Source organism: Camelina sativa, chromosome 2 (assembly GCF_000633955.1).
Source record: "Camelina sativa cultivar DH55 chromosome 2, Cs, whole genome shotgun sequence".
NCBI classification, from domain to species: domain Eukaryota; kingdom Viridiplantae; phylum Streptophyta; class Magnoliopsida; order Brassicales; family Brassicaceae; genus Camelina; species Camelina sativa.
The window spans coordinates 10,116,701-10,128,632 of record NC_025686.1 but is presented as its reverse complement, the minus strand read 5'-3'; the positions used below and the strand labels follow the sequence as shown (position 1 = coordinate 10,128,632).

Genomic DNA, 11,932 nt, shown 5'->3' with positions numbered 1-11,932 from the left:
GAGCTAAACGGTTTGGATCTTTAACAAAGAATATCGAACAAGAATTCAAATAACTCTCTCTTTTATTAGAAAATAAGTTCTTACAAGGTTTCTCCTTTAACTCTATTTTCTAATACTATTAAGTTCTTTAGCCTTCTTTGAATCTTCAAGCTATTCTTTTCTTAAACTTAAGATTCAATGCAAGGATCTCTCAATCTATGAAGTGCTGATCTTTTTCAAGACCCAGCCTCCCCTATTTATACTAATTGGACTTAGCCACACAATTGACAAATTTCCAATTCTAATTAAACTAGGAATTGTTAATTTCCTTTTTCTTTATAGTTTAGGAAATTAACAATCTTTGTAAAACTTCCTTTTATCCTTATAACAAGAAAGTCTTTACTCTTCCAGAAACTTCTTCTTGCTTCATGTGACTTCTCTTGACTGCCTTGATGGATTTTCTCTTTTGATTCTTTAATCCTGTTGATCCACATCTTGTACTACTTTTGTTTTAGTACAACACATTTGTCAATAGATGCATCTTCATAATGCCTCTGAGAGTCAGAAAGCTAAGCAAGTTGAGGAGCTTCTAAACTATGTTGAAGAAATTGCAAGGTTGAATGGTGAACCATATATGTCTGATTTCTCTCATGAGTTAAGGGTGAGGAATAAAAAAAGTGAATGTTTTTTAAGTACACATCCCTAGTTGATGTCTTTTGATTTGCTTATTTATTATTACATTCTGCTTCTCAGGAAAATGAAACTGCCTTCCAGATAAAGCAGAGGAATTTAGAAATGAAGAGCTGGTACACAAAACAAGAGATGTTTCTAAAGATGAAAGATATGGAGAGGTCTTTTGAAAATCAGCAGCTCAGGCAAATGATGGAGAGGGTACGTACTGTGTTATGTAGTTTTCCATATTCTTCACTGACAGTTACATTGAGTCATGAATGTCATAACATGACTTTAATTAGTTCCCTCTCTCTCCACAGCTCATTTATGAAGAAAAAGTTTTGTTAAATGTATTGAAAACTTGATGACTCCTGTGTGATATTCCTCTTATTTCCTTGCTTAGGTGGAGACTCAGCTGAAAGAGACAAAAGAGAGGCTAGAGCAGCAGCTGAACCAAGAGCAAGCTGTAAGACTTGAATTGGAGAAAAGGGCGATGGAAGCAGAGAAAATGTCAAGTGATGTGGTAAAGAAACTGGACGAAGAGCAAGCTGCAAGACTTGACATGGAGAAAAGAGCAAATGAAGTAGAGAAAAATTCAACTGGTGAAATGGAGAAGCTGAGGGAAGATCTAAGGAGAGCTCAAGAAATGGCCAAGGAGCTCAATGAAAAGGCTAAACAGTGCATCATTCTTTGATTGATTTTGTGACCAAAAAGACTAAATTTGATGCTTGATGAATGGAGTGATTGGTTTCTTGTTATCTTATCATTGACGGATATATATTTTCCCTAAGTTTTTTTTTTTTGATAATCATATTTTCCCTAAGTTGGGTTGGTTTTTTCTGCTTTCTCACTTACTACTATGGAAAAGAAAAATAACTTTTAAGTGTTAAACCTTTTATTATCCTTTGTTTTTGTACCCTTTAAGAATTATACTAAGAACATTTACAGGGCCAACCCTTCTGACTTCTCGATACACAAAACGCACATTGGGAATAAACACCAATATCAACAATTCCTCAACTGAGAGTAAGTAAACTTTTAATATTTTTTTTCATCTTTTTAGTCTATTTTAAGATAAAACTGAAGGTTCAGATGTGAGTTCTTGAGAAACCAGAAAGTCTTAAAAAGTTTTCTTTTCTTTTCGTTCTATATATATTAATGTATATAATAATTATTATATATACAAATACAACCCATTAACCTATCTGTTAGAATTACTTGTTTAACAGAAAGAACAATACGGTAACATTGTGTTTGTTTTTTTTTTTCCTTTTTGCAGTAACATTAGGAATTTAGAGTTATTTGTTTTTCCTTTTTACATTAGGGTTATGATGTAAATTAAAAAGATATCATCTTATATAACGAAAAGTTGAACATATATATTTGGTTATAAAAAACACATAATATTTTATAATGAAAATGATTGTGACAAATTAAAAATATGTATTAAGAATGTCTTAACTGCAAAAGTATAGATATGTATAAGCAAAATATAAGAATTCTACCCAAAAAAAAAAAAGAGCAAAACATAAGAAAAAGAAAAACATCTTGTTATTTCATATTTTTGTTTGGAGATGCTTTATGCCCACCGAAATCTTCCCCTAAAATAATCAGTCATGCATGGAATATTGGATTTATTACAGAGTAAGGCATTTTTATTTGGATTCTTATGAGATTAGGACGTTTAGTCCGGACTCTCAAAAACAGGCATTTTCTTAGTAACCAAAAGACAGTTTTAACCTCAAGTCTCATTGCAACGTAATTCAACTTTTTTTTTTTCCTCTCGCTTCAGATTTTACCGGCTAACCGCCGTGAATGGCCAGAGCTCTCTCAATCGATGCAGTTGACCACCAGCTATTTCGATGGGTATAATGGCATCCGATTATTTCTCTCTTCTTTGCAGTTTCTTAGTTTTATTCATATAAATTGAAGGAAAATTTTGATTTGTTTAGTGTTTATGATTTCAAACCATTGGGTTCACAAGATAGTATCTCCTTAGGGTTTAGATTTCTTCATGCACAACGAAATAGAGATTGAGAGAGGTTTTGTGTTTATCGGATCAGAGAAGCCATGGTTTTGGATTTATTAGATCAGAGAATCCATGGTTTTGGTTGAGAGAGGTTTTGTGTTTTGGATGCCAAATAATTGGTGTTGAAAGTGGCGAACATGGTATTGATTGGAAGTTGAGAAGCCATGATTTTGGTCAGAAGAAGAAACAAAAATTTTGATCGGCGGTATTGAGATTTTTCTAATCGGTTTTGTCGTGAAGAGAGAAAGAAAGTGAAGACACAGAGGGGTAAAATTGAAATTTTCTCTAACCCAAAATGCCTATATCTGAGAGTATGGACAATAATCCCTGATTTCAAAGATTTGGTCCAGTAAAGGCCCAAATCAATAAATATCCCATGGAATATTGGAATTTAGAATGAGCTGTGATGATTTTGACCCAAAAAAAAAAGAAGGAATGAGCTATTTGTTAAGAGTTATTCAACATTAGGAATTTAGAGTTATTTGTGTTTCCTTTTTACATTAAGGTCATGATGATGTATCATGGCCTAAAGGGCCTTTGATTCTATGAGAAAAATCATATTCAGGTGGAACTGAAAGCCGTGTCAATGGACGTTGTCAGCCTCTACTTATACGCACAAGGTTCGATCACGGTTTGTTCCTGGAGAGTACAAAGCGTCAATATTTTTTTTACAGCCCACTCTAGCTTATTCACGATGTTGAAAGGCCCAATGTAGTCGATGACACCGCAAAGCAACTCCCGCTTGCCACGGTCTACTCCAATTAACATGGCATAGTCCATGACATTGAGATCCTTCAATCAATTCGTTCAATTAATTTTTTGACCCAAAAACTCAAAACCAACTAGGATATACCTAAAAAAATATAACTTAAAAAATTAAATTAAATCAAAGAAAACGGAAAATATGATTTTTTAACGAGTTTTCAAATAAAAAAAAAGTTTAGAAATTGTGTTTTCGTGACATTTTCCGTGTTTCCAAAAGTTTTCGTTTCAGAAACGGACCTTGGTAAAAAAAATTCCATGCAACCTCGAGAATTAGTAGCACATTATTTAGTATTTACCAAAGAAAAAAGGGAAAACTAACATTGTTTTCTGATGTTAAAAAAAAAAACTATTATTGTTTTCGTTTTAGCATTATGTTCCTTTTTACATTAGGATTATGAAAACTAATATTGTTTTCCTATTTGCATTATGTTCCTTTTTACATTAGGGTTATGATGTATCATGGCCCATATATATACAAAGGGTCTTTGATGCTAATGAGAAAATTCATATTCCAACAACAGCTCCTGTCACGAGATCGCAAGCTAAGCGCAGACTCTTATCACTAAACAATTTTCAAATGGGTGGAGGACTACTATCAGATGATGTTCCTTCAGGTTTGTTTCTTCAATCTCATTGTAACCGCAAGTAGAAGAGAATATGAGTATACTCTAAATTCATACTCTTAGCTCTTTTTTATTTATGTTTATCTATAGATTCGGACTACGCGGAGTTGCTAGTGGCGACGGAATCTTCTTTAGAGTATTGTTCTGTTTCAGAGGTTACTTGTGATTCACGTTTAGAACAGAGACCTGCAAGAACCGTGCTTTTGGTAGGGCGTTCAGGTAATGGGAAAAGCGCTACAGGGAATAGCATTCTTGGAAGGCCAGCCTTCGAGTCGAAAGGTCGTGCATCAGGGGTGACTACAGTCTGTGAGCTACAGAGTTCGACGCTACCTAATGGCCAGATCGTTCATGTTATTGATACTCCTGGTAATGTGTTTATGTACATGTGTGTTTGAATCTGAAAACCATCAAGCCTCGTGATATATATATATATATATATATATATATATATATATATATATATATATATACCTATGCATCTTTTTGTTTCTGCAGGTCTGTTTAGCCTGTCTCCATCAACCGAGTTTACGTGCAGAGAGATATTAAGGTGCTTATCTCTGACCAAAGAAGGAATTGATGCAGTACTATTGGTGTTTTCCTTGAGGAACAGGCTAACAGAAGAGGAGAAATCTGTGGTTTTAGCATTAAAGATCCTATTCGGAAGCAAAGTTTTAGACTACATGATCGTTGTTTTCACAAATGAAGATGCCCTTGAAGATAACGGTGATACGTTTGAGGAATATGTGAATGACTGTCCTGATATCAAGGTTAGTGTGGTCTTGCTATTGCTACTGAAACCTCTTTCAGAAGATTTTCACGTTCTTTCGCGTTGAGTATTGAATTGTTTATGGTTATAGGAAATTCTCGAGGCCTGCAGTGACCGCGAGGTGTTGTTTGAAAACACGGTGAAAGCCTCTGACATTCAGAGAGCTAAGCAAGTTCAAGAGCTCCTAAACTACGTTGAAGAAATCGCAAGGACGAATGAGAAACCGTATATGGACGATTTATCTCACGAGATAAGAGTGAGTGAAACAATGAACTTTTGTTTGTACACATCCCCTCTTTTGATGTCTTATATGATTGCTTATCTTGGTTGTTACATCTGCTTCTTAGGAGAATGAGACTGCTTTTCAAGAAAAGCAGAGGCAGATTTTGGAAATGAAGATGAACCAACAAGACATGTCTCAGATGATGAAAGATACTCTGAAATCACATGAAGATCAGCAGATCAGTCACATGATGGAGAGGGTAATTAATGTGTTTTGGAGTTGTCCATATGTTGTTTTGTTACTTATCAGAATGAGTCATGAATCTTACAAGACATGAACTAATGATATAGTACCCTATTATTGCTTGTTCGTCAGTTGGAGACTAAGCTGAGAGAGACAAAATTGAGGCTAGAGCTGCAGCTGAAGAGAGAGCAAGCTGCTAGACTTGAAATGGAGAAAAATTCAAGTAATGCAGTTGATAAGCTCAGGACGGATCTCGAGAGGGCCGAAAAAATGACCATGCAGCTTAAACGAAATTCCAAAAAGTGCACCATTCTGTGATTGATATGGTGATCAAAAGAACCAAACTTGATGCTGACTGCAATGTGCTTTTCTTAACGTTGAGAGATAATTTTTTTCTAAGTTGTGTTAGTCTTTTCATGTTTCTTCTTCTACCCTTTATATAAGGGTCTTAATTTTTCTTACTATGATACCCTTTATATGATGTTTCTTCTTCTTCTGCCGATAAAAGAACTTAGTCTCTCTCTGTTCAATTATTATTTTTTGACCTTTTTAAGTTCTTTAGAGTGACAATAGAGTCTTGTTGCTTTATAATATCTTTTTGGGTCAGAGCATGTAGTTGTTCTGTAGAGAGGTATCAGGTATGCCTTTGTTTCTTTCAACTCTTTGATTCTCTATCCCTCAATCAGATGCGTAGGAAAAATGCAAGTGAAGTTGAAATCTCTTGTTTACTCTAGAACTAGTTTCAGATGCTTACATGCACCTTACACTTCTTATGTGTCTTGCCTTTCGTAATTGAATGACGAATAAGTTGAGGAATAAAAAACCATATTGCTTGTTGAGTACTCTTGTTTATTTTGTTAAAGTAACTTGTTCTGCAGGTTATCTCTGTTTCAGGAATGTTGAAATCAAAACCTCTAAGATTCTTGTTTAGCTTTGTCAGATCACTTCAATGGAAGATTTATATATTGGTCAATCATAGTGGAAGCTGCAGCTTCATTTTCCTTTCTTCCGGCAAAGTAAAAGCATAAAGATTGTTATCTTTTCTCTTATGATTCCTTGCTTGTCAAAGTCAGACTCCTTTTGGTTTTTATTCTTACTATAAAGATCTTTTCACCGTTTATTCTTTTCTTCCTTCATTTGTCTTATTGAATATTCTGTTTTGCCTCTATAAATTACGAAACTATTTCTTTGCTTTCTCATTTGGGATAACATTTCGTTTTGAGCTTTTCTCAGGTATGTTCTTGATTCTTTTTTTACCTTCTTGATTCTGTTTTACCTTTCTTTTTTTTCATTTCAAGAACCATCACTAGCCATTAGATTTCCTTATATAGAGGGTTGTTAGATTGGAAACAATGGCGTTTGATTCATCGGCACTTAATGTGGAGAATGAGTGGAAACCTGAAAGAACTCTAGTCCTACTCGGTCGAACAGGGAATGGTAAAAGCGCAACGGGAAACAGCATCTTAGGTAAAACTATGTTTCAGTCAAAGGCAAGAGGAAAATTCATTACCAAAGAGTGTAAGTTACATAAATCCGAGCTACCAAATGGTCTGACCATCAATGTAATAGACACTCCTGGTGAGTTTTTTGTAACGCTTTCACGATTTATCAAAAATATATATACAAATACATTGAGGTTTACCTAATGGTGGTGCTTTCAGGTCTCTTTAGTGCTTCCTCGACGACAGATTTTACCATCAGAGAAATCGTTAGATGTTTACTTTTAGCTAAAAGCGGTATCGATGCAGTGCTTCTTGTTTTCTCGGTAAGGAACCGGTTAACAGAAGAGGAACAGTCGACGCTTCGCACATTAAAGATCCTTTTCGGAAGTCAAATCGTTGATTATATAATCGTTGTCTTCACCAATGAGGATGCACTTGAAGATGGAGAAACTCTAGATGACTATTTGGAAGATTGTCCTGAGTTTCAGGTCGGTTTATTACTGTACACCAAGAGCGGTTAATGTTGTATGAACTATCAGCATCTCTTACATGATAACATCTCTGTATAGGAAATTCTCAAAGAATGTGATGACCGTAAGGTGTTGTTTGACAATAGGCGTAATGCTTCTGTGAGCAAGAGAGAGAAGCAAGTCCAAGATCTTCTCAACCTCGTCGAACAAATCTCAAAGAAGAACAATGGAAGATCTTATATGGCTGACTTGTCACTTGAGCTAAGGGTGAAAAAAAGATAGAATCTGTTTTACAAAACAAGAATTCACAATTTGTATTGTGTTATCTTAGTTTTATGTATCATCTACCTTGTTATAGGAGAATGAGGCGACGATCGAGGAAAAGCAGAAGCAGATTGAAGCAATGAAGGGTTGGTCTTCAAAACAAGAGATATCTCAAATGAAAAAGGAAGTAGAGAAATCACATAACGAAATGCTCGAGGGGATAAAGGAGAAGGTACATTCAGGTTCATTCGTTGGTTTATATGTAATGTTTATATGAATATATCGTTATTACATGTTGGTTTTGTTGTCTTTTGTTAGATCTCTAATCAGCTGAAGGAGTCATTGAGGGATGTAAAGGAACAATTAGCTAAGGCACAAGAAGCAAGAGAGGAAACCGAGAAAAAGATGCATGAAATTCAGAAACTATCTACTGATGAGATCAGGAGGCTTAGAGAACAACTTAACAAAGCTGAGAGAGAGACTGCTTCTTTACGCACCGAACTCAACAAGAAGTGCACTGTTCTTTAATCACATCTTATAGTCCTGTATTGTAATAATACATCAAACATATGTTATGTAGAGATAATCATGTTCTGTTCTTTAAAATCATATGTATATGCTCTGCTGTATGATATGAATCACTAAATCAGATACCATAATGAAACATTAAAAACCAGAGTATTGCCTTAACCATCACACAACACAATTTCCAAATGAGTCTTGAAGGATCAATACCTTCATTGTACTTTGAATTATTATAAACCAAAACATATTTTATGTAGAGATAGAAACTGAGTAGAGGATCCTCAGAATGAAGAGCTTTTATAAACTGTGATCGCACCTCGTTTTATTTTTCACGCCCACGAGATTATCCGAGATGAAGAATTTTCTTGTCGGGATCAGAGTAAGAACCTCCATTTCCAGATCCAGAGCCAGCAGTCATAATGCTATGAGCAAAGTAATTGCGTGAGGCAGCTAACGCCTCGATAGCGTTAATCTCTGAGCTACTGACCATTTGATGATGGTGTTGTTGAAACCTCTCCACTTCTGCTACCTGTTAAGAAACATACTAATTAGTTAGACATGTGACTGATTTGATATGTCTGTGGTATTAACGAACACATTATGCTAACTATGTTCTTACCTTAGTTCGTAGATAGATATTCTCATTATCAAGCTCAATCTCCTGCAGAATTAATATAACCATATATATATATAAAGATTCACAATATAAAATTTACAGCAAAACACTATTGAGCTGAGCTTTACTTACTCTTTTCTGCATGTTTTCGATTTCAGCTAGAAGCAACTCATGCTGTATCTCGCAAGAAACACAAAGGAGATGTAGAATATGTATATAAACCATTCAGGATACTGATCACAGAATAAGGTTATGTATAAGAGAGTCTACCTTCTTGGACCTGATCCTGGAGATAGCTTTCTCAAGGCGATTCTCAACCTGTTTAAGTTCTTTGACACTTAAGGAACTCAAAGAGTCTCCCATCAGATTCCTGCAATGTAATTAAAAAATGTGTTACATAAATAGTAATAGACCAGACATATAAACATGGCTAGAGAAGCTGGTCATATATATAAACCTGTTGGAATTTTGAATCGTTTGGATCTGCTGCCTCAGCTTTGCAGATTCTTGTTGATAGTACTGTAAATTCAAACATCATCATCACAGTAAGAACGTATACGCATATGTATACATATATTATGTTAACTGTTACGTAAGTACAGAGATTGAGGAAAAAAAGTAAAACCGCGGCATTGATTTCTTGGACAGTGCTGGTGTTGGTGCTATCAGAACAAGCTTTCTTGTACCTCTCAATGGTTGATCTTATGCTGTTACAAATAAACATCCAGTTTCATTCGTTATCAAGAGCATAGAGTAAAAGTACTTATGCAATTAATCACTGTGGTATATATATTACAGTATTCGGATTAATTATAATATGGCCACAATTTTTTTTGTCTAAAAACAACGAAATGGAAATTTAAATGCAAATGTTAACGCAGATAACCAATCACACCATTCCCCAAGGCCCAAGCTAATCACACCCTAAAATATTTTAAAATAAGATCTCATTAAATTTTTTTTATAGGTTTTGTCAATATTGGTTAAATTGATGGATAGTTAGCATTGGCAATGAAGTCAGCATATAAACATATATGTTGCCTTTAGCATTGACAAACAAGCAATGTACTCTCTGTACGTATAATGTAGAATAATAATATGTTTCTGTATTCAGAATTTCAGATAAATTATTCAACTCTTTTAATTGAAAGACAGAAAGTGCAGTTGTGAGACTGTGTCATGGAAAAAGAAAAAAAAAAGGAACTAAATATTATGGATATATACAATATAACAGTTGAAGTGACTTCAAATCAAGATTAAAAAGGAAATGGAAGATAGAAGATGAAAAGGCCAAAAAGGGAAAGTTAAGACATGAAGAAATAGATTTGATATGCTTAAGATGAAAGAGGAAAGAAGAGTACAACATAACATTACATCTCTCGCTGCACAATTGTTTTCCAAGAACAACTTTGTCAAAAAGCAAAAAACAATAAAAAGACTGTGTTGACCAACACTGCAACTGCTAGCTAGCTAGCATGAGTTTGGTACTTAAATACATGGTACGATCTCTCTTTCTGTTTCTCTATCTCTTTAAGATTTTTCTTTTTTGATAAACTGACTTCTAAAGTTTTCTCAAAATTATTAGGTAATATATGAAAATAGTATGTGTATTTAGTACTTTGGGGTTGTTCGTATATATTTATAGTTTACTTTTGTCAAATATATATATATATATATATATGTATATATGTATATGTATATTTAGCTAAAAGTATATAACATGCTTTTGAAATAAAAACTTCATATGTACATTATTTGTTATAAATGGTGATTCTTTGTCTAGATTTTATTTTTAAAAAATATGGGTCAACATTATTTATATAGACCAAGAAAAGTCACATGTTTACATTTCAGTATCTTCTATATTTTATCTCAACTATTTAGCATCTATTTCATTCAAACAATCACTAGCAAAATTTGACATATCCCAAACTTTATGTATATTTCATTAGCATATCTTTCATTAACAAGAAATAGCTTACTTGTTATTGGCATACTCATAGAGTCGGCCACGAGTGGAGAAAACGATGAGGGCAACTTCTGCATCGCAAAGGACTGAAAGCTCATAGGCTTTCTTGAGAAGTCCATTTCTTCTTTTGCAAAACGTCACTTGTCGATTGGTCGAGTTCTCTATCCTCTTTATTTCTATCTTTCCTCTTCCCATCCTTCATTTCAAACAACAAAACAACACTTAGAATTGCTCAATTTTCAACATTATTGATAAGACAAATATACCGTTTAACAAACACCCAATTCATAATTGATATATACTACAAGAGGATATAAAATAATATATACCAGAAAATGTGTAACATTTTTGTAGATAATAAAAAGTGGAGGAGGATAAACAAAACCCTAAAGCTAGAGTTTGAATTAATATACTTAATAGAGATCTACCAAACTCAACTTTTGTTATATAGATATATAGATATATATATATATATATATATATGTATAAATAAAAGAGTAAGGATGTTGTATCCAACTTTCTCGGGAAAATAAATTAAGAATCAAATTGGATCTGATGCAGATCTGATGCTGTTGGAACTAGAGGATTAAGAATATATCCAAAACTTTCACTATGAACCTAACCATACAAGATCAGGATCATAAACAATACATGTAATGCTTCTTACAAATAGGTTTCTATATGTAAAATCTATATTAACTTCCCATCATGACTAAAAAAAAAATAGAACCGGGGAGGTAAATCTGACAAATTATTTTGACCCATCCCCCCTTGTACGATCTCTCCCTCTCTCTTCCATTAATTTCTATAAGGCTTCATGGGGTCAAATGCAAAAACAACATATACGTAATCAATTCTGACTTAGATCTAGAAGATATCATTTCAATTTTTTTTTGATAAAATTGGAAGATGTAAATACTTACACAGAACTTTTACAAAATTCATTGATCTCTAAACTGATGTATGAAGACATTCTTTAAAATCACACAGAAGAATCTAAGAATATTACCAAGAAGAAAAAAACAAGAAAAATATGGAGAGAGAAAACAAATCAAATTGATATAGAAGAAGAAGGCACTGATGCACATGAAACTGAAGTTATATAGTACATAAGGGAAACACACAAGAAAACATTATTACACACAAAGAAGAAAGAGAGAGAAAGGGAGAGAGAGAGAGAGAGAGACAAAACCATGCTTAGTTTCGAGAAGAGGGATGAAGAAACACAAACAGATTTGGACGATTTTCAGACCAAAGAACTCCACTTTAGCTGACAAGAAAGGAAAGAGAATCTAGCAGAGATCTACATGGGAGAAACTTAAAAATAAATAAACATAACCTAATTC

General features: G+C 33.9%; 4 protein-coding genes across 5 annotated transcripts; 3 read left to right on the top strand and 1 right to left on the bottom strand.

Moving 5' to 3' along the window:
- Positions 12 to 1,471, top strand: LOC104721535 (BICD family-like cargo adapter 1). Its single transcript, XM_010439545.2, has 3 exons — positions 12 to 640; positions 733 to 870; positions 1,055 to 1,471. Exons 1-3 carry the CDS (start codon positions 515 to 517, stop codon positions 1,343 to 1,345), a joined length of 555 nt encoding a protein of 184 aa, XP_010437847.1. The 5' UTR covers positions 12 to 514; the 3' UTR covers positions 1,346 to 1,471.
- Positions 4,023 to 5,618, top strand: LOC104750289 (immune-associated nucleotide-binding protein 8-like). The gene is made up of 6 exons (XM_010472068.1): positions 4,023 to 4,059; positions 4,222 to 4,434; positions 4,564 to 4,835; positions 4,926 to 5,090; positions 5,182 to 5,316; positions 5,433 to 5,618. Exons 1-6 carry the CDS (start codon positions 4,023 to 4,025, stop codon positions 5,616 to 5,618), a joined length of 1,008 nt encoding a protein of 335 aa, XP_010470370.1.
- Positions 6,488 to 8,134, top strand: LOC104721495 (immune-associated nucleotide-binding protein 8). Of its 2 annotated transcripts, none has more exons than XM_010439498.1 (6): positions 6,488 to 6,533; positions 6,618 to 6,878; positions 6,962 to 7,230; positions 7,312 to 7,479; positions 7,571 to 7,708; positions 7,795 to 8,134. In XM_010439498.1, exons 2-6 carry the CDS (start codon positions 6,653 to 6,655, stop codon positions 8,002 to 8,004), a joined length of 1,011 nt encoding a protein of 336 aa, XP_010437800.1. In that variant the 5' UTR covers positions 6,488 to 6,533; positions 6,618 to 6,652; the 3' UTR covers positions 8,005 to 8,134. The 2 variants fall into 2 exon arrangements, with proteins under 2 accessions (XP_010437800.1, XP_010437792.1); XM_010439490.1 differs by having other exon boundaries at positions 6,503 to 6,533; positions 6,632 to 6,878.
- Positions 8,106 to 11,734, bottom strand: LOC104721509 (agamous-like MADS-box protein AGL11). The gene is made up of 8 exons (XM_010439519.2): positions 11,510 to 11,734; positions 10,600 to 10,782; positions 9,243 to 9,324; positions 9,075 to 9,136; positions 8,888 to 8,987; positions 8,750 to 8,791; positions 8,621 to 8,662; positions 8,106 to 8,530 (listed from the first exon to the last, which is right to left on the bottom strand). The coding sequence occupies exons 1-8, from the start codon at positions 11,557 to 11,559 to the stop codon at positions 8,345 to 8,347; spliced, it is 747 nt and encodes a 248-aa protein (XP_010437821.1). The 5' UTR covers positions 11,560 to 11,734; the 3' UTR covers positions 8,106 to 8,344.

Bases quoted from the DNA above. Each gene is read 5' to 3' on its own strand.
- LOC104721535 (XM_010439545.2), top strand. From the start codon at position 515: ATGCATCTTCATAATGCCTCTGAGAGTCAGAAAGCTAAGCAAGTTGAG. The intron at 641-732 runs GTGAGGAATAAA...TCTGCTTCTCAG, and splicing joins ATTTCTCTCATGAGTTAAGG to GAAAATGAAACTGCCTTCCA. The intron at 871-1,054 runs GTACGTACTGTG...TTCCTTGCTTAG, and splicing joins TCAGGCAAATGATGGAGAGG to GTGGAGACTCAGCTGAAAGA.
- LOC104750289 (XM_010472068.1), top strand. From the start codon at position 4,023: ATGGGTGGAGGACTACTATCAGATGATGTTCCTTCAG. The intron at 5,091-5,181 runs GTGAGTGAAACA...TCTGCTTCTTAG, and splicing joins ATTTATCTCACGAGATAAGA to GAGAATGAGACTGCTTTTCA. The intron at 5,317-5,432 runs GTAATTAATGTG...CTTGTTCGTCAG, and splicing joins TCAGTCACATGATGGAGAGG to TTGGAGACTAAGCTGAGAGA.
- LOC104721495 (XM_010439498.1), top strand. From the start codon at position 6,653: ATGGCGTTTGATTCATCGGCACTTAATGTGGAGAATGAGTGGAAACCT. The intron at 7,480-7,570 runs GTGAAAAAAAGA...ACCTTGTTATAG, and splicing joins ACTTGTCACTTGAGCTAAGG to GAGAATGAGGCGACGATCGA. The intron at 7,709-7,794 runs GTACATTCAGGT...GTCTTTTGTTAG, and splicing joins TCGAGGGGATAAAGGAGAAG to ATCTCTAATCAGCTGAAGGA.
- LOC104721509 (XM_010439519.2), bottom strand. From the start codon at position 11,559: ATGTCTTCATACATCAGTTTAGAGATCAATGAATTTTGTAAAAGTTCT. The intron at 9,325-10,599 runs GTAAGCTATTTC...TATTTGTAACAG, and splicing joins TATGAGTATGCCAATAACAA to CATAAGATCAACCATTGAGA. The intron at 8,663-8,749 runs GTAAGTAAAGCT...TTAATTCTGCAG, and splicing joins TCGAAAACATGCAGAAAAGA to GAGATTGAGCTTGATAATGA.